Consider the following 21,525-nt stretch of genomic DNA (forward strand, 5'->3'; position numbering starts at 1 on the left):
AAATAATAAATTCCAAAACAAAACATAAAAATTTGATAATCTACTTGTATTTTCACCCATTTTAATTAATACTTTACTATCAACATATTTTTATCACAAACTAGAGCAATACATCTCAAGAAACATCAATAATAAGAGCTCATTTTTAAAAATTATCTCGTCAATTTACAAATTTTACAATAATAAAGAGAAATATGTCTGACAACAATTGGAAAGAAAATTTAAATATTCCTAAAAAGGATACTAGACCACAAACCGATGATGTTCTTAATACTCAAGGAAAATCATTTGAAGAATTTAATTTAAAGAGAGAATTGTTGATGGGTATATTTGAAGCTGGATTTGAAAAACCTTCACCAATTCAAGAAGAATCCATACCTATGGCTTTAGCAGGGAGAGATATACTTGCGAGAGCTAAAAACGGTACAGGTAAAACTGCATCATTTATAATTCCATGTTTACAATTAGTTAAACCAAAAGTAAATAAAATTCAAGCATTAATATTAGTTCCAACAAGAGAGTTGGCATTACAAACTTCACAAGTTGTTAGAACATTAGGAAAGCATCTAGGAGTACAATGTATGGTTACTACTGGTGGTACCTCATTAAGAGATGATATTGTAAGATTAAATGATCCAGTTCATATATTAGTTGGAACTCCAGGTAGAGTATTAGATTTAGCATCAAGAAAAGTAGCAGACTTATCAGAATGTCCAATATTTGTTATGGATGAAGCTGATAAAATGTTATCAAGAGAATTCAAAGGTATTATAGAACAAATTTTAGAATTTTTCCCAAAAAATAGACAAGCTTTATTATTTTCGGCAACCTTCCCAGTAACGGTTAAATATTTTATGCAAAATCATTTGAATAAACCATATGAAATTAATCTTATGGATGAATTAACTTTAAAAGGTATAACTCAATATTATGCATTCGTAGAAGAAAAGCAAAAATTGCATTGTTTAAATACATTATTTTCAAAATTACAAATCAATCAATCAATCATTTTCTGTAATTCAACAAATAGAGTAGAATTATTAGCCAAAAAAATTACAGAATTAGGATATTCATGTTATTATTCTCATGCTAAAATGCCACAACAAGCAAGAAATAAAGTATTTCATGAATTCAGACAAGGTAAAGTTAGAAATTTAGTATGCTCAGATTTATTAACCAGAGGTATTGATATTCAAGCAGTTAATGTAGTTATAAATTTCGATTTCCCAAAAACTGCTGAAACTTATTTACATAGAATTGGTCGTTCAGGTAGATTTGGTCATTTAGGTTTAGCTATAAATTTAATGTCATGGAAAGATAGATTTGCTTTATATCAAATCGAACAAGAATTAGGTACCGAAATTAAACCAATCCCTGCTCAAATTGATCAAGCTTTATATGCTCCAATTCAAGATTAAAAATTAAACGCAATTGTTCAAACACTATTCAAAGTTTAGTAATTTACAGTTAGGAAATTCAAATACTAACACATTTCAATAACCAACACACTTCAATAATCACCACACTTCAATAATCAATCAAAATTCAACAATCAATCAAAATTCAACAATCAATCAAAATTTAAATTTAAATATCATCTTCGAATACAATTAATCTACTCACCAAAGAAATATTAATGATCAATACATTTTCCAACATCAACTTTTTTTTTTTTTTTTTTTTTTACCGAACAAATGAAGAAAATAACTGGCTTTTTTTTCAATAACATCAAGATCGAATAATTATCAACAATATTGTTGGTTAAACATAATTATATACTAAAGGTGTGTATATATAAAATAATAAAAATCAAAAAAAAAATTGAAAAAGAAAGTGTTCAAATTGGTGTAGTCTTTTTTCTAACTTGTCTGCTTTAATATAAATTAATCGTTCACAAGTTGCAACTTTTATTAAGTTCAATATAACACCGCTTATAAGCTTATATAATCTTGGACCAGATAAAAATTGAGATTTAACAAGGATTACACAAAATACAAAATACGATCTGACTCGGTTATTATATCTTGTTTCACCTTTAAAAGATGACTTTGAGAATTCTGCCAAACATCGAATAATAACTATAATTCTCTTACCCTCTTAGACTTTCAATGAAGATCAAATATTTGATTATTTTAAAAAGAAATAAATTTAAACTGGTGTTGCATTCGTTTTTTCTTTACTTAACCGCCACTAAAAAGATTTTTATTTTTTTGCATCTCTTCCTTTTTCTTTTATTATTATATTTTTTTGTCTTTCTAATAAAAAAAATATTTCTTCTCTTTTTTTTTTTCAAGATTTGTCTCAAATCTTCAGATATTCAATTCAAATAATCTTTTACAACTAGGTTCGAAAAAAATCTTACTATAATTTATATAATGTGTGGTATACTAGGTATAGTGTTAGCGAATCAAGACGTTAATGTAGCACCAGAATTATTTGAAGGTGCCATGTTTTTACAACATAGAGGTCAAGATGCAGCAGGTATTGTAACGTGTGGATCAAAAGGTAGATTATATCAATGTAAAGGTAATGGTATGGCAAGGGATGTTTTCACACAAAAAAGAATGTCAAATTTGATTGGAAATATTGGTATTTGTCATTTACGTTATCCAACTGCTGGATCAAGTGCAGGTTCAGAAGCTCAACCATTTTATGTAAATAGTCCTTATGGTATTTCATTAAGTCATAATGGTAATTTGGTCAACTCAATAGAATTAAGAAACCATTTAGATGAGGTTGTTCATCGTCACATAAATACAGATTCAGATTCAGAATTATTATTAAATATATTTGCAAGTGAACTAGATAAATTTAATAAAAGTAGAGTTAATAATGGAGATTTATTTACTGCTTTAAGTGAAACTATGGGAAGAATAAGAGGGGCTTACGCATGTGTTGCCATGTTAGCAGGTTATGGACTAATTGGGTTTAGAGATCCAAATGGTATTAGACCATTATTAATTGGTGAAAGAGTAAATAAAGATAATTCAAAAGATTTTATGATTGCATCAGAAAGTGTTGTATTAAAAGCTCATGGTTTTAAAAAATTTAGAGACTTGAATCCTGGTGAAGCTGTTATTATTAAAAAGACTGGTGAACCAGAATTTAAACAAGTTGTACAACCAAAACTTTTTGCACCTGATATTTTTGAATATGTTTATTTTGCAAGACCAGATTCTGTATTGGATGGTGTTTCAGTTTATAGATCAAGAATTGAAATGGGTATAAAATTAGCTGCTAAAATACAGAAGATAATGAAAGAAAATGAAATAGATGTTGTTATACCAGTCCCAGATACTGCAAGAACAAGTGCATTCCAATGTGCAGTAAGTTTAGGAGTTCCTTATAGAGAAGGTTTTGTTAAAAATAGATATATTGGTAGAACATTTATAATGCCCAATCAACAAGAGAGAAGATCATCAGTTAGAAGAAAACTAAATGCAATGGATTCAGAATTTGAAAATAAAAATGTTTTGTTGGTTGATGATTCAATAGTGAGAGGTACAACATCAAAAGAAATTGTTGCAATGGCTAGAGAAGCAGGAGCTAAAAAGGTATTTTTTGCTTCATGTGCACCACCAATTAGATTCAATCATATATATGGTATTGATTTAGCAGATACAAAAGCATTAGTTGGATTCAATAGATCTGAAGAAGAAATTTCAAAAGTTATTGGAGCAGACAAAGTAATATATCAAGATTTACAAGACTTAATAGAATGTTGTAAAACTCCCGAGATCAAAAATTTTGAAGTTGGTGTATTTACAGGTAACTATATAACAGGTATTGAAGATAACTATTTACAAGAGTTGGAAAAAATTAGAGCTCAAAATCAAAGATTACAAGAAATTCAAAATGGTGAAAATTTAAATAATGGATTTAGTGTTGATGCTTGTATTGATCAAAGTGATATGATAGATGTAAAAGCTGAAGTTGATATAAGCATATACAATACAGGTGATCATTGAAAGTTAAACGCTTTATAATTCTGTAACATCAAATAAAATTCAATTCTAATAATAAATTATATATGTATAAATTACGACAAAATTTAATAGACTTACATGAGGGAAAATGCAATTTATAAAAATGATTAACGATTAATAGTTCACAATATGTGTTTGACATATAGCGTAGATACCTTTTACTTAAGCTCAATTCTTGATTCATTCATTCTGACCATATAATAGTCATTTTAGTATTGAGTTACGGATGTTGAAGGTATTCGAAATCATAAAACCATGGAAAACTTCTTGAGTAATGATTCTAATGGCGTATATAACAGGCGTATATAACAGTTGTTGAGTAGAATATAATTGAATGCTGCAAAAAGTAATTTTATGTCAATAATTCATTATTGTTTTGGACATCTTTGGTCAATATTGTAAAGTTTGAAACAAACATAATACGTATCACTAATTAACAAACACTTCATATTTGTGCGAATTTGTTGCAAAACTTTGAATAATCGCTTAAATTCATAGTTCTGATGATTACGCAGTTGATTTTTACAAGCCAGATTCATTTCACACTACCGTTAGCTAAGCTAGTACTGGAATCATGATGTTCATTCCTGTACTTCATAGTCTTATTCCCAAATTGGAACATTATTGATAATTTTCGGAAGAAATTAGATGAAAAAAATTAAGGTTTTTTGCTTATTTCTACAATTAATTAATCCGGTTTTGAGCACTTTCTTTATCTTTTTTCAAAGATCAAATCTCCACCATTTATTTGATTTATATTGGTAAGCTATAGTATGAAATTAGGTTCATAAAGCTAGTGATCATTAAATCTTTGCTTGGTTATACAAATTATACAAACTTATATCTGAAAACAATTAAATTTTCAAGCGTAAATTCTCGACAGATTTAACATTTCAGGTTCATTAAAATTGTACAATTTACATTTTAATAAAAGGATCTACGATCTTTAAATTAATAATAATTTATTCGTAAATTTTGAAAGTGATAATTGCTTTAATTAATTTTAAAAATTAATGTAATAAGTATTGCATTAAATATCTAGACGCGTTTGACCAATTATTCAGGTCCTTATGGCAATTTTCAGTTTTAGTTGAAATCTTTTAAAAGAATTTTAAAGCCATGCGGAAAAAATTATTTTGTAACTTAAAACTTAATTAAAGACAACGAAAAATTCAACGATCTCCAAAGCTCAAAAACTTATTAAAGAATACAAAAATGATGCTCTTGATGATCTTTTTCGCACAAGGCTGATCACTTATATGTTTTATCCAACAGTAATTATAATCGAATAAAAAATTGAGTTTTATTCTAAACACGTAATAGGATTGTTTTTTAAAAAACTATTTTTTCATCTTTCATCTAAAATTGTATGCTTTGATTATGAAGATCGTAAATATAATGTTATAATCAATAAATATTTCTAATCAATATAAATTAATAATAAAACTACTCTATTTATAATTTAATAAACAAAAACAAATAAATAAAATTAAATAAAAACACGTATAACCGCTACCAAACGAGTTTTTTTTTATCAAAATTTATTTTTTACAACAAACAATAATTAAAATTTTAATTATTTTTTAATAAATAGAAATCAACTTTTTATAATTTTTTCTTTTCTAATTTAGAATTTTAATATCTTATTAATTCATTTCACCACAACTTTTGTTTTTAACTAAAGTTATTTAAAATAAAAAAGGGTTTAACTCATTCGAATATATAATTTATTGCTTCACTTTTACGAAAGGAAGCTAGTTTATGGGAATTATTCTGTTTTATTTAATTGGACAATCAATATATTTAATTAAAAGAAAGTTTTTTAATAATAATAATAACAAATATTCAAAAATGGAAAAAGGAAATACACCAGCTGCAAGTCATTCATTGACTAATTCGATAAGTAATTCTGGTCCAATCTCAATTTTCGCATATTGTTTATCATCAATTTTAATGACTGTTACAAATAAATTTGTTGTTTCAGGATTTAATTTTAATTTAAATTTTTTATTATTAGCTATACAATCAATTGTTTGTATTGTTACTATTGGTACTTTAAAAAGTTTAGGTGTTATTACTTATAGACCTTTTAATAAAGATGAAGCTAAAAAATGGTCCCCAATTGCATTTTTATTAGTTGGTATGATTTATACATCATCAAAAGCTTTACAATTTTTATCGATTCCTGTCTATACAATTTTTAAAAATTTAACAATTATTTTAATTGCTTATGGTGAAGTTATTTGGTTTGGTGGAAAAGTTACAACTATGGCTTTAAGTTCATTCTTATTGATGGTTTTCTCATCAGTTATTGCTTATTATGGTGATAATGCCGAAGCTAAAACTGCAGATGACGAATTCTCAATGTATTTAGGTTATTTCTGGATGTTAACTAATTGTTTTGCTTCTGCTGCTTTTGTTTTAATTATGAGAAAAAGAATTAAATTAACTAACTTCAAGGATTTTGATACAATGTATTATAACAATCTTTTATCAATTCCAATTTTATTAGTTTTTACATTTGTTTTTGAAAATTGGTCACCAGAAAATTTAGAAAAAAATTTCCCAGCTGATAATAGAGCTGCTGTTATTACTGCAATGGTTATTTCCGGTGCTTCATCAGTTGGTATTTCTTATTGTTCAGCTTGGTGTGTTAGAGTTACTTCTTCAACTACATATTCAATGGTTGGTGCATTAAATAAATTACCAATTGCTTTAAGTGGATTGATTTTCTTTGAAGCTGCAGTTAATTTCTGGTCAGTATCATCCATTTTTGTTGGGTTTGCTGCTGGATTAGTGTATGCTGTTGCCAAACAAAAACAACAAAAAGATGCTCAAACTTTACCAACTACAAGCAAATAGATTACAAATCAAACATAGAAAAAGAGGAGAAGAAAACTAAAGTACATTTGCAAATTATATAACGAAGATTTACAATATAGAGAGATCTTATATTTATAGAACAAGAATCACATTTTCAAGTCATTTATTTCTTTAATCTCTCGAGAAAAAGTAGTTGATGTACTTCTTTTCGGTGCATTCTTTTTCATAATTTCTTACTGTAAATAGAAAATTTCAAAATGAAAACAAAAAAAAAAAAGAATCGAAGAGTTCTAAAATCAACTTTTTTTTTCAATTTCGATTTGACAACCAAAATTATTTTAATCATTCGAGTACACCAAAAGTAATGTCTAATTCATTGGAGGTTATTCCGAAGATACTAGAACAATCATTAAATCCTCAATTCTCGAATCAAGCAGAAAAAGAATTAAGATCCATTGAAAATGATCCAGGTTTTTCAATAAATCTATTACATATTATAGCATCAACAAATTTATCATTACCCATAAGATTAGCAGGAGCATTATATTTTAAAAATCTTATAAGAAGAAAATGGTTAAATGAGGATGGGAATTATTTATTACCTATACAAGATGTAGAAAAAATAAAATATGAGATCATTGATGTAATGATAAAATTACCAAATCAATTACAAATTCAAATTGGTGAATCAATAACCTTAATTGCCGAAAGTGATTTCCCACAAAATTGGCCAAACCTTATAGAAATATTAGTTGGGAAATTATCATTAACTGATTTTGTGAATAATAAAGCAATTTTACTTGTATCACATTCAATTTTTAGAAAATGGAGACCATTATTTAGATCTGATGAATTATTTTTGGAAATTAAATCAGTATTGGATGTATTTGTTGAACCATTTTTAAAATTATTTATTGAACTAGATCAATTAACTGATAAACTGAAAGATAATGAAGCTCAATTAATTATATATTTTGAAAATTTATTATTATTAATTCAAATTTATTATGATTTTAATTGTCAAGATATACCTGAATTTTTTGAGGATCATATGAATGAGTTGATGAGTATTGTACATAAATATTTGGTATATGATAATCCCTTATTGATCAAAGAGAGTGAAGACGAAGAGGTTGAAGTGTTGATAAAAGTCAAAACTTCCATTATAGAATTATTATCATTATATGTCACAAGATATGCAGATGTCTTCGAACCATTGATACAAACCTTTATAACTTCAGTATGGGAATTGATTAATAATTTTGTTACTAAACAACCAAAATTTGATTTATTAGTGGTCAAAGCACTACAATTTTTAACATCAATTATTAAAATACCAGCATATCAATCGATTTTCCAAAGTGAACAATCAGTTAATGAAATTATAGAGAAAATTATATTACCAAATATAATGTTAAGACAGATTGACGAAGAAATGTTTGAAGATGAGCCTATACTATTTGTAAGATCTGACTTGGAAGGTTCAGATTTCGATTCAAGAAGGAAAAGTGCTACTGATTTTTTAAGAGAATTAAAAGAGTTAAATAGTGAGTTACTTACAACAACAGTAATGAAATATGTCAATCAATTTTTAAGTCATGCAAGTCAAGATTGGAAAAATAAAGATACTGCCATATATTTATTTAGTTCGTTAGCAACAAAGGGGAGTGTAACTAACGTTGGTGTTACATCAACGAATGTTTTAGTTGATGTTGTCAAATTTTTTTCAGACAATGTAGCCCATGACTTGCAATCATCTGACGTTCATCCTATTTTACAAGTTGATTCTATTAAATATATTTTCACTTTCAGAAATCAGTTAACTAAAGATCAACTAACAGCCACAATACCATTATTAATAGATCATTTAAATCCATCATCAAATGTTGTTGTATACACTTACTCAGCAATAACTATTGAAAAATTATTATCAATGACAAATTTCAGTCAGGGTCATCAACCAGTTTTTAACAAGAAAGATATCGAACCGTTTGTTACCCCATTATTAACAAACTTATTCAACTTGATCTTAAAAAATAGAGAATCACCAGAAACACTAGCAGAAAACGAATTTCTTATTAAATGTATAATGAGAATATTAAATACTTGTGAAGATATTTTCACTGAAAGATTAACTACAATCGATCATTTATTACAAATCTTGAAAATTACTGCCAAAAATCCATCAAATCCCAAGTTTTCTCACTACATTTACGAATCACTTGGATTGTTAATTAAATATGGAATTCAACAAGACCCAAAAAATATCAATATGTATATAGAACATATTATTCCAGGATTATTAAACATTCTAAGTGAAGATGTACAAGAATTTGTTCCATATACATTCCAAATTCTAGCATTTTTATTGGAAAATTATCCAAAATCTCAAGGATTACCAGAAACTTACAAAACTTTAATTCAGCCATTAATGTCACCCGCTGTATGGCAATTTAAAGGTAATATTCCAGGTATTACAAGATTATTAATATCGATTTTAGAACATGATCCAAATTATTTCGTTGAATCAAACCACTTAACTCCAATTTTGGGTGTTTTCCAAAATTTATTGGCTAGCAAAGCAAATGATACTTATGGATTTGATTTAGTTCAAAGTATATTATTAAATGTTCCATTACAATCATTACAACCATATTTAAATAACATAGCAAGAATCATACTAACAAGATTACAAAAATCAAGAACTGATAAATTTGTTAAAAGGTTTGTTTTATTTTTATTCAATTTAACAACTATGAAATTGAGTAATAAAAAATTCAACAATACTGATGCAGTAAGCGGAGGAGATTTCATAATACAATTAATTGACTCTGTTCAACCTGGATTGTTCCAACAAATATATACTACATTTATATTACCAACTTCTTCAATATTAGCAAATTTACAAGATAAAAAAATTGTAAATATTGGAATAAGTTTATTATTAAAAAATCAAAATTTTGTATCCCACTACTCAAATTTAGTAAAACCAACTATTGAAACATTGGAAAAAAATTTACAATCTTATGAAGGTATTGTAAAATCAACATCAAGTGCAACATCATCTGCAGGTTCTACATCTACTTCAACATCAGCATTTCCTACACATAACAATATTAATGAACTAGATTCTGACATTTCATCATTTGGATCGAATTATTCAAAAATTGTATCAATAACTAATCCTTCATTCGATCCACTATCACAAATCAAGAATAATGATTTTGAAGCAATAAAGTCAACTATATTATCTAACATTCCACGTTAATAAACATGTACTTTTTTTTTTTTTTTTGCAGCACTTTATTCTCTACATTTTATTTGTAAGAAGTAACTAGGTGTAACATACTTAAAGCTTAAAACTTTTGAATAAATTAAAATAAAACTAAATAAGAGAAATCATTATAATCATAAAACAAATTTGAAGTCTTAAGAGCCTCACAGTATCACTTCATTTTTAACAACACTATCAATAGTCGCGGTAGCGGTGTTAATTATTTCAGTAGACTTGTCTTCACTAGATTGATTTAGCACACCATTTCTGTTCTCTTCACCATAATTTAGACTTTCCTCATTTACTGGTGCCTTTTCATCTACAAAACTCTTACTATTATTATTTGATTCAGCTTCCTCTTTTTCTTTTAATTTTTTAGCTTCTTCTTCTTCTTTATTTTTTTTGTCTAATTCAGCAATTTCACTAGCAGTTAAAAATCTACCACCTTGACCTCTTGGTCTTCTCATTGCATGTTTATGTCTTGATTCATGTAAATAAGGTTTTCTGATACGAGCAATTTTTAAATTCTCTTCCAATTTTGCTCTTGCTATTCTTCTTTTCAATATTCTGTGGTATTGTTTTGCATTTACGTAAAATGGTTGTTCTACTATCCCTGAGTCATTCGTTGTTGTGTCGTTATTATTTATTGGATCTTCTAATTGCTGTTGTTGTTGTTGGTCAAGTATTCCATCTGGTTGTTGATATTGAGGTGTGGTCGATATTGAATTATTTATATCTTGATTATTTGCATTATTGTTTGGTTCGTTTTGTAGATGGGAGTGTAAGTCTTGTTGACTGAGTCCCATCTGTTGGTGGTTCTGCTGTTGTGGTTGGTCATATTGAGTAGGTATTTCTTGTGGTTGTTGTCTCTGCTGATATTCCAAATTATCAAAATAGGAAGACGTGGTACTTGATGTAGGGGAGTTTTCTAGTGATTGATGGTAAAAAGCTGATTGATTTTGATGAGCTAATTGTGGTACATGTTGTGTTGTAGGGATTTGTTGCGGTTGTTGGTTTGAATTAGCTTGGTGATTTGTATTACTCGTGTCATAAAAAGTAGAAGATTGTAATGATGTCATATTAATACAATTTTAATTGAGTAAAACACTTTTGACTGATTCGTAATTATGGTTAAAGATGTGAAATTTGAATAATAAACTATTTAACTGAATATTTAAAGCACTTTGAAAATACACAACGGTACGGTTATACAAACTTTTGAAAAATTTTTGTAACTTAAAACCAATTTGTATTTCTCTTTCTCTTTTGTGACTATTTAAATTTATTTTTTATTATTAGATAGTGCGAACCGGATATTTAAAATCGATTAAATACTTACAATCCTAATTCAATTCTGTTATATAGTAAAAACTGAGTCTTTAATGTCCAAGCACCTTTGACCCCACACGTTTTTACAATGTAGAAATGAGATTAAGAGTAATTTCTCTCAATATGAAACGTGAGACAAATGGATCGAAAATTGGAGTAGCGCATATAGTTTCTCTGAAAAATTGGTAGCCCTGGATATTGAAATAGAAGTTCAGATTTGCAACCAAATTTTTACAAGTTTGAATGTTCTAACGATAGTATACTATTGTATCAGGTTGAAACTAACATCGAGTCTATGCTTAAGCTGTAGTTTGCTTCAATAAGTTTTGGGGAAATAGCTTAAAATTTTAAATCTTCTTGAAATTTCTTGAACCTCTCGCCTAAATCACACTCAATGTATATATTGGAATGGAACTTTGAGGTCAAAAATTGTTATTAATTAAACTCATATTGTTCCAATATTAAGTTTCGTGAAGCTAATAGATTTCTAATACATTTTAAAAATCTTTAAATTTTATGAAAAATATAAAGCAATTAATTATCTGAAAAAAAAAACTACCAACTAATAATAACAATTTCTACAAACAAAATCCACTTCAAAATTGATTAAATCGAAACATGTCAGAAGATTGCGAACAAGATTTATCACAAACATGTAAAGCCAAAGCATGTGCTATCCAGGATTGTTTACAAAGAAATGGTTATAACGAATCAAAATGTACTCAATATATCGATCAATTATATAAATGTTGTAAAGAATTTTACGAAGAAAACGGACCAGATGCTAAAAGTGTATGCTGTCCCAAATTTCCATTATTACAACGCAAATTAGAACAAAGATCTTTGGGTAAAATAGATGCAGAATTAATTAGTCAAGGTAGAGGATGAGATAATTCATGTCTGACGACCTTAACTTGCGATATTCATAAACCTAAAACTTCAAATTTAACTATAATGATCCCAATGGGCAGGCAATAAGTTTTCAACAATAAATTCAATAAAATGTATGTTTAGAACCGCGTAGTCAATTCATTACAAAAGAATAAACACGACAAACAAAGGCTGGTAAAAACATTGGAGTCAATTTATGGCTATACCCGAGCACGAAATAATGATAAACTTAAGTATCATTAAGTTGATATGTGGAAGAAATACATAAAAACCGTGACTCTAATGGGTGCCAAAATTAAAGACATTGTATATAGAGAAAAAGAAGAAGAAAATGTATAAAATTATTAAAATTTTTCAAATTCAATTTGTATATTTATAAAAAGATTTTTGCATCTCTACAGATTGAGAAATTTACACTACTTAAAATTTATAAGGTACATTAGTGCTATTTATATAAAGAATTATCATGACAAATGTTATATTACTACATAATTTTAATTGGTTTTCCTAATTTTATCATACTCCATAGCATCAGGAATATAAGGTTTATAATCTAGTAGGCAAATGTTAGTAAAACTTCAAAAGCCCTAAAAGAAAATTTAAATTAAACATACCTGAAGAATCGTCTAGCCATAAATATTGACCAGTTACATTTTTCATTGAATTATCAGCTTTCACTTTACTTTCAAATTCTTTTACTGCTTCATCTAATTCAACAGGTTTCATTCCAGAATCAATTAATTGTTTTCTTAACATTGCAATATGTAAACCCATTTTAAAATCTCTTTTGGCAATTTCTTTCCTTTCTTGTAGCAACAAAAGATCTTTTCTTTTACGTTCTTTTTGATAATTTAATTGTTGAACTTGTAATGCTTTTAAATTTATTGCCGTAGTCTCTGTATGTAATTTATCAATTTTAATTCTTTCCGTATAATTGTCAATCGCTATATAGGCCAACGCAAACAGAGCTACTAAGACCGTTACTTCTCGTATGGAACTTTCATGATGTGAGCTTTGTGACTGTTGTTGAGGATTTGAAGTTTGTGAATGTGGTTGTTGTTGCAGTTGTTGTTCAGGTTGATACAGTCGATACGTATTTTGTTGGCTATACGTTTGAGGAATTTCACCAGAACCAAAATGTGAAGGTGGATTTCCAGAATGTAATCGTCTCAAATTTAGAAGTATTCTAGGCCTCATGAATGTCTTTGAAGTGAGTAATGCTCTAGTAAGTTCTTATTAGCGGAAACTGTAGAACTTTAATTGATTGAAAAATTTGGCCCACACGTAAATGCGCATAATCAATTAATATCCGGACTTTTTTTTAAGCTTTTATGAGTATTATGTTAAAGATTAAAATTTATAATAGTTTAAAACTGATCTACTAATACATTCATAATTCTAAATTCATATTTACTAATAGGTTTACTTTGTACCTTCGTACCAAATATCTGGTACCTCCAAAATGTACCTTTCCATAGCTTCACGAAATCTAATTCTATATTGTTTAGGAGTAACAATTGTAGGATCTTTACCTTTTCTATTACCACCAACACCTAATAAATTATTTCCTTTAACCCAATTTTCAACTTTTTTATCCCAAGTAAAAGTTCTTAGCCAATCTATAATACCAATATATAATTTTTTCAGCATATCATCAATTCCAATAACTAATGAATAATCCATTACATCCATTGCTGATAAAAATGAAGTATCATTGAATAAACAACCGCGTAATAATTTCTTCAGTTGTTCTCTTACAAATACTGGTGATTCATAAATATATTCAATCATATTTTCATCAAGTAAAACTTCATTTTCCTTCCCAGTTTGTTGAACATGTCTATTTCTCATTGAACCTTTTAAATCAAAAATACGGGTAGTTTTATGATTGTAAAATAGATTCTCCATAATTAAAAAATCCATTTTGAAATTTTTACCATTGCTATTCTTAATTTCAACTTGATAAAATCCAAAAATCTTGGCTATTGCTGTAGTTAAAGTATAGAACATTGATTGATTAATATACTTGAAGTAAAATGGTGCAATTGAAACAAATGATTCCAATTCACTTTTACTTAATTCTTTAACAATATAACGATTATCCAAAGTCTTTAAGAAACTTGATCCACTTTTACCACCACTAGATTGCCATTTAATACATCTACTCAATGATTGAATGAAATTTTCGTTAACCCCACAAATTTCTCTTAATGCTTCAAATTGTTCACTATAAAAAATTTTACAAGATAAATTGGTTTGTCCATCAAAAAATTGATATTTTAAGTGATTGGATTTTTTCTTATCCAAAATAAACTCATATTGATTTTGTTGTTTGTTATCTTTTAAATTGGTATTTCTTTTGGTTTTGAACTTCTTTTCTATTTTGCTAAATTGTTGAGCCTTTTTCTGATTACTTGAATTCAAACCAAAAGAGAACTCCTTTTTGTAATTATCTTGTTGTTTATCAGAGTCTGCTTTTGAATTTCTTGCATCATCGGTTCTATAGTCGTCTTCTGAATTTTCAGGTTCAGTTTCTTCAATCACTTGATTTAAATTTGGAGTATTTAAGTGATTCTCAGACGAAAGACGATTATTGTTACTATCTGATTTCACTTTTGTTGATGAAGATGTATAAGTACACTCAGATTCGTTACCACTACCTGTAGTGGATGATACCTCAATATTTTTACCGAATGAAGTTTTGATTTTTTGCTTGTAATCATTTGAACTTAAACAAAATGCAACTAAAGAACTTGGTTCATCTTCTCTTACTACGACATCTGAATCAGCAAATGTATGTTCATGACTTTCCAATGGATAAGCTAATGGATCCCATAATGTCGCTGATCTATCAGCCCAAAAATTGGTCAATGATTTTAATAATGATTGTTTTTCAGGAATATCTAATTGTTTATTTTTAGCAATGTTGAGATTTTCTTTTTCATGTTGCTCACCATCTAGAGACTTTTTCAATTCAGCAGTGCTAGTGCTTTTCAGATTGTCATTTTGAGGAACTTGAGATCCACCAACAACATCCTCAATCTTATTGTAGATTTCAACAATTGGTTTACTATCCAAGATTGGTTGTGCTTTGATTTTAGATTTTTTTTTCAACTCAACTTCCCTTTGTTTTGAAAATTCTAATGAAATTTGATCATAATACATTTTATCGAAAAAATTTGCTAAATGAATAACTTTATTTTGAGATGGAATAACAGTATTCATGGACTTCAAGGAGCTGTCTGAGCCTCTGTGGCTTAATGATTTAATTTCTGACGCAGATGTATTACCACTACCAACCACATCTTGTGCATTTTGTTCCCATTTATGTATTCTATCCGATATTTTAGAATTGTGCTCGTATAATGAATTAGCAGGAAACATTTTAAATTCTAAAGATGAATCTGATTGTCGACCTTCGAGCATTTCTCGAGGTTTGTGGGGAACAAACTCTGGTAATTCAAGAAGTTTTTGTCCTTCATCATGCTCGTTGCTTGGATCTTCATTATCTGGATTCTCAAACCTATGACTTGGTTCTTTAACATATTGATTGTCTCTTTGTTTCTCCTCCTCTACTTCTTCTTCTTCGTCAGCGCAAATATCATCATCATTCTCCACAACTTCTTTATCATCAATATATTTATCCATTAAAAATTTTCTTAAATGGAATTGAGTGATTTTATTAACTTCGTTTTCACTTGGTAAATATTTTTTCTCAAATTCTTGAAATTCAGTATCCCAATATATCCCGAGTTTCTGTAAATCTTTATACACAACATTCAAAGGTAAATAATTAGTAACCTTAACTTCTTCATAAATTTTTTGTAATTTCGCAAAAATTTGTTTGGAGTCATTAGCTAATTTTTCTTTTAATTCCTTGATTCTTTTGTTACCATCTTTTGCTTTTACAAAAGTATCCAATTTAACTCTATTAAGTCTTTTCATTATTGAATCAAAAAAAGTTTGTGCTTTTGTCTTTATTGTTTTGTACGATTCCAATTTCAAGTCTATATCAATATCAGTAATGAATTCCAATTGCTTTTTAGGAACAATTATTTCATAGTTATCAATTTTTGAATATTCCAATCTAACAACCAAATCATTGAATGCAAAACATTTGACATATGACTTGAAAAAATCATGTTGACAACCACCATGTGTATCTTGACCATAAAAAATTAATTCAAAGTACTTACCAATAGACATATAATAAGTATCATCACTCATGGCCATAATTGGTGTTATATAATTACAATCTTTACAATAACTCCACATAACTCTTTGATTCTTACCTTGATGTTCATCACCATGTGTGCTATTAAATCTAATGTCATATTTCTCTGTAATTAAATCAATTTTTGCATTTCCATGAACATAACTCTTGTAGTGATCCAATAATAATTCTCCACACTCAATACAAGTCTTATGACTATCATAGAAAATTTGATCTAAAAATAGTCCTAAACATTTATCATTATCAGTATAATAATCGACCACTACAATATTTGGTCCGGTACAAGGTGTAGCATGTTTAATTGATACCGTAGAATGTAGTATATGAATGTTTCTGTGATAAATTGGGTATAATTGATAAGAAGTATACTTCAAACAATTTGACCAAATACGAGAGCGTAGTTGATAATCCAAAAGCAAAAAGTTCAAATGAGATTCACTTGAGCACCTCAAAATTTTTATCAAGTCTGTATCTTTTGCTGGTAATTCAGTAGCTTCATAAGTGATTTTCAATTGATCTTTCCATATTGGGTTTATTTCTTCTGTTGTAGTGAGCTCTTGAATGCGTGCATTGGTTTTATAGTAGTTGAAGTATTTGACATATGATTCAATGACATTGACCAATGGAACTGGCAAATTAAATTGCACACAAGGAGATGAGCTAATTTTTCTAGTGTTGAATGAATCAAGATATTTAATTACCTCGTTATAATCCAACTTTGGTTCGATTGCATTAAATTGATCATCATTTTGTAACTTTCCAGTCTTTTCATTAATATCAATTAATTCTTTGCCCTTAGCGGCTTTAATAGATGATAATAACATATTATTGAATAAACTTTTCTCAAATCTTGCGTTTAAATAACCCGGCATTAACGATTCAGCCGCATATTTAATACTCTCCAAAAGTTCTTCATTTCCACCTCTTAAAGAAATTGTAAAACCCATTTGCTTATTTGTACCAGTGAAAAATGTAAAAGTTTTAGTTTTGTTACCGTATTTAAACCTTCTTACTTTAAATTCATCACAGACACCTAAGTTCCCCTTCTTGAAAAATAAATCATTAACTGACTGGAAAATATCTGCGTTTGTATATCTGGAAATACGTTCTATCACTTGAGGTTTTACATTTGATATTGTTGTAATTCCTGCATCTTCTAATAGTTTTTCCGCAAACCCACAGACTGTATCACCCACTACAACAATATCAGGCTCTAAAGAAACTAATTTTGAAACCAAATTTGTGATATAAACTGATTGTTGTGCATGAATGATTCTTAAACTTATAAATTGTTCTCTTTGTTTTAAATATTCGATCGGGAACATAAGTAATGCAATTCTTGGATTTTTTATATCAGAAGCCATTTTTTTAGAATCCACATCATTTGTCATAAAAAGTCCATCAATTACTTCAGTCTGATCTATTTTACCTCCTAGAATTTTCTTAATTTTAACATATTGACGAATGTCCAATGTATCAGTGACTTTGATGTAATTGATTTCTTTTAATATTTTTGTGAGTACTGACATCCACAAATCAGAATTTTCAGTCACATTACAATCATCCAATGATTGCTTTAATAAACCTGAAAAATGTCCATCATATAACAAGTCTTGATCAATTTGATGTTTATTATGTTGCAGTGAATCTTCTTCTGACTTAGGTTGTTGTTGTTGATGGTATGAAAAATAATCTATGTCATTATCATTTTGCTTATCATTGGCTTCTAAAGCAGTGCTTGTAGATATTTTTGGTCCAATAGGTGATAATTCAGATTCTGAAGGACCTGATTCTTCACTATTGATGTCTGATCCAGAATCTTCATCATTTCCAGTGATTGCAGTTGTCAAATTTGATCTAGTTACTCTTTCAGGTATTGGTGAAGATGGCGAGGAAATTGGTGATAAATTTGTGGTTAAACTTTTTTGGACTGGTGAATCCAAACTCGGTAATCTATAAATATTTTGAGTTAGAATCAGTACATTTCTCGTGGCTTTACTCTGTCTCCTAGATCTCATTCTTTGTAAAGAAGCATTTGCTCTTGCTCTTGATCTTAAAGTTTCTGGTCTAGCTGAGTCATTAAACCCAACATTGCTGCCGTTAAATATATTTGAGTATTGAGAGGTGGGACCTCTTGAATCGGCAAATTTGGTTTTTATAGATGGAAACTCACCTAATGTTGGAACTGTCAAAGAAGAGTTATATAAATGACTTCCATTTGGTCCTATTGGCGTAGATGAATATAAATTTTGATCATTAAGTGAAGAATAAACCGACATTGCCCTTTCATCCTCTTCATCACTTTGATCTCTACCTCTACCCCTAGTTCTATTAATTTCCTCATTTTCACTCTCACTCTCACTTGAATCTTCAACATCTGCCTCTTCATCTTCATTTCTATAAGCAAATTGTTCATTTATGTTATGTCTTTTCTCTGAATGTGATCTCAATTTAAATGATGGTTTCCTACCAACATAACTATTATAAAAGGAGTTGATATTTTCAAAACTGTGATTGGATAATATATCTGGTTTTTTACCACTTGAAGAATTGGTGTTACTTTTCCTTGAATTTTGACCAAATGTATGAGCATTGTTACTAAAATGGTGATTTATTGGAGTTACTGGTGCTCCTACCACATGATTAGTTTGAGGTGTACTTCTTTGAGCTAGTGTATCAACTTTAAAACTTGAACTATATTTATTTATTGGGTGTCTCATAAGATTACCATTACTCAAAGAATTTCTAGTTAGTGGAATTTCTACTGATTCACCAGCTCTTGTTGTTGGAATTGCCATACGAGGAGCTTGTTTTGGATTTGTTTTAATGGATTCATCTGGATAAATGAAATGACTGTTGTCACGAGATGGTGAATCACTGATTGACCCATGTTCACTAGGTCTTGAATTTACCGATTCTGGTGGTGCATTTGAGTTATTATTTGAGTCTTTATATGAACTGGTAGACATTGACCTTATTCTTGAAAGTGGATGGTTGGGCACTAAAAGATCTTCATTTTTAATTCGACTATGATCATCTTCTTCAATTGTTTTATCATTTTCATTATCTGAGTCTGAACCTGAAGAATCATCACTCAAATATATGATAACGTCACTATAGCAAGGTTTACAAACTCTTAATTTATCATTATATGGCTTTTTAACAACTACATTATTTCTTTCATCTTTATGTTGAGTATATGATATGAACATCGTACAATCAGAACAAAAAATTTGACCACAAAATCGACAATGATGTTTTCTTCTAAAAGCAGTGAAAGGTTTAAAACAATTTAAACAATCTGATACAAATGCATCATTCATCCAGTATTTTTTGGGTATTCCACCATTTTTTAAAGGATTTGCAGAAACTTTTTTAGGTTTTTTCTTCTTCTTTTTAGCTGCCACTATTGATGAAGCAGATGATGTTACAGCGCCAATGTTTTGATTAATTATGGTTTTAGCATTATCTAAAAATAATGTTGAAAAATTTGAAGATTTCTTTTTGGATGCATTAAGATCTTTATTTTGTATAGCATGGAAAGATGTGACTGTTGGTGATTCACTGAGATGTAAAGATGCAATTGATTTTCTTTTGCTGGAGACTTGAACTGGTGATGGTTTACTAATTGTTTCTCCATAAAGTGATGCTAAATCATATTGAAGTTGCATGGAGCTGTTGTTTTTAGTTGAACTGGGAAATGGTTCTCCGTCATCTTTGGTTATTTGAGAAGAAGCTTCTGTGTTGGTTTGTTGCATATTGTCCAGATCTGAAGCTGAATCATCTGATAATTCTATATCATTTGGTAAGTTGTTAAATATAGTTGAAATTTTACTAGTTAATGATTTACTTCGTAGTGGCTCATTTTTCTTTTTGTTAATTTTTTGGTTGAAGCCATCTCCATTTAAGTCGTATGAATCCACGGTGGCTTGAGCATTAACATTAACTACTGAACTCGTAGTACTTGGGTTTGGGGTTTGAATTCTTGGAAACTGTAGTGTAGATAAACGTAATGATCTATGATCTGATGAGACTTTTGGTTGATCTTCCGATAAAGTTTTACGAATCTTGTTGACACTTATGGCGGACAGATCTATCAGTGAATTATCTTGATTCAGTTTTGATCTTTGTTGTTGTAGGTGAATTTTATCCCCATCAACACTTGGTTGTTTTGATTTGATGTCAATTTCTGAGGTAATAGAATCTAGTTTTTGATGCCTCATAGGAAATTTGGATTCTTTATTTTCTTTGGTACCAGTATTATGAACACTTTTAACTGTGGATGTAATTGATTTTGTATCTCCAGTGTTATCAACTTTTGGAATATCCTTGATTTGAGCGATGGTATCATTGTTCATTTCCTCCAAATCTTTAGTAATATCAATATTGTGAGTGGATTTTATTTCATCATCTGCATGAAATGAATTTTGTTTTGGTGAATAATTCTGAACTAAATTTGTTGCATTTGTAGTTACTTTTCTAAAAGTCTTTGAAATTAAACCAGATATTGATGTATCATTATGAGTTTCTGGATCAGCTATTGTAGGAAAAGAAACAAAATCAGGATCTGAATTTTTTTTATTGGCGCTTGATTCATCATCACTATTATTTAAACTTGCAGCTTGAATTTGAATTGATGGTGCTAATGCATTTGAATTTTGTCTTAGATTATCTTTTGATTTCTTTTCAATTACCATTGGAACAAATGTCAATTGCTGTGTGGTGATAAAATAAATTTTAGTAATTGCTTATCATTAATTGATTGTCTATGAAAGGGGTGATCGTAACTGTTGATTGAAAAATGGATTGATATTTAATATTATGTTTGATCAGAATTTTTATATTTAAATTAAAATTACAATCAATAAATAAAATAAAATAAATAAAAATAAAATAAAATAAAACTCAAAAATTATAAATTTTAAAGCTACCAAATGAGATCAAGCTTTACCCCAGAATTTCAAGTTCTTGATCTTTTTTGATTATTG

General features: G+C 28.5%; 8 protein-coding genes across 8 annotated transcripts; 5 read left to right on the forward strand and 3 right to left on the reverse strand. All coding sequences in view use genetic code 12, as the record gives it.

Moving 5' to 3' along the window:
* Positions 1-194: 194 nt before the first annotated feature.
* Positions 195-1,418, forward strand: DHH1 (DExD/H-box ATP-dependent RNA helicase; the record flags this gene model as incomplete). The annotated part of the gene is made up of 1 exon (XM_051765434.1): positions 195-1,418. The coding sequence occupies one exon, from the start codon at positions 195-197 to the stop codon at positions 1,416-1,418; it is 1,224 nt and encodes a 407-aa protein (XP_051618748.1).
* A 957-nt stretch (positions 1,419-2,375) lies between these two features.
* Positions 2,376-3,968, forward strand: ADE4 (amidophosphoribosyltransferase; the record flags this gene model as incomplete). The annotated part of the gene is made up of 1 exon (XM_051765435.1): positions 2,376-3,968. One exon carries the CDS (start codon positions 2,376-2,378, stop codon positions 3,966-3,968), a length of 1,593 nt encoding a protein of 530 aa, XP_051618749.1.
* Positions 3,969-5,837: 1,869 nt separating this feature from the next.
* Positions 5,838-6,848, forward strand: VRG4 (GDP-mannose transporter; the record flags this gene model as incomplete). Its single annotated transcript, XM_051765436.1, has 1 exon — positions 5,838-6,848. The coding sequence occupies one exon, from the start codon at positions 5,838-5,840 to the stop codon at positions 6,846-6,848; it is 1,011 nt and encodes a 336-aa protein (XP_051618750.1).
* Positions 6,849-7,173: 325 nt separating this feature from the next.
* KGF54_004709 (importin-alpha export receptor) lies at positions 7,174-10,077 on the forward strand (the record flags this gene model as incomplete). The annotated part of the gene is made up of 1 exon (XM_051765437.1): positions 7,174-10,077. The coding sequence occupies one exon, from the start codon at positions 7,174-7,176 to the stop codon at positions 10,075-10,077; it is 2,904 nt and encodes a 967-aa protein (XP_051618751.1).
* A 170-nt stretch (positions 10,078-10,247) lies between these two features.
* HAP2 (Hap2p) lies at positions 10,248-11,162 on the reverse strand (the record flags this gene model as incomplete). The annotated part of the gene is made up of 1 exon (XM_051765439.1): positions 10,248-11,162. The coding sequence occupies one exon, from the start codon at positions 11,160-11,162 to the stop codon at positions 10,248-10,250; it is 915 nt and encodes a 304-aa protein (XP_051618752.1).
* An 868-nt stretch (positions 11,163-12,030) lies between these two features.
* KGF54_004711 (uncharacterized protein) lies at positions 12,031-12,300 on the forward strand (the record flags this gene model as incomplete). The annotated part of the gene is made up of 1 exon (XM_051765440.1): positions 12,031-12,300. One exon carries the CDS (start codon positions 12,031-12,033, stop codon positions 12,298-12,300), a length of 270 nt encoding a protein of 89 aa, XP_051618753.1.
* A 497-nt stretch (positions 12,301-12,797) lies between these two features.
* Positions 12,798-13,500, reverse strand: KGF54_004712 (uncharacterized protein; the record flags this gene model as incomplete). The annotated part of the gene is made up of 2 exons (XM_051765441.1): positions 12,798-12,856; positions 12,918-13,500. The coding sequence occupies 2 exons, from the start codon at positions 13,498-13,500 to the stop codon at positions 12,798-12,800; spliced, it is 642 nt and encodes a 213-aa protein (XP_051618754.1).
* Positions 13,501-13,725: 225 nt separating this feature from the next.
* Positions 13,726-21,234, reverse strand: FAB1 (1-phosphatidylinositol-3-phosphate 5-kinase; the record flags this gene model as incomplete). The annotated part of the gene is made up of 1 exon (XM_051765442.1): positions 13,726-21,234. The coding sequence occupies one exon, from the start codon at positions 21,232-21,234 to the stop codon at positions 13,726-13,728; it is 7,509 nt and encodes a 2,502-aa protein (XP_051618755.1).
* Positions 21,235-21,525: the final 291 nt, after the last annotated feature.

The sequence above is a fragment of the Candida jiufengensis genome, assembly GCF_024610255.1.
Source record: "Candida jiufengensis strain CBS 10846 chromosome Unknown scaffold1, whole genome shotgun sequence".
Taxonomy (NCBI): Eukaryota; Fungi; Ascomycota; class Pichiomycetes; order Serinales; family Debaryomycetaceae; genus Lodderomyces; species Lodderomyces jiufengensis.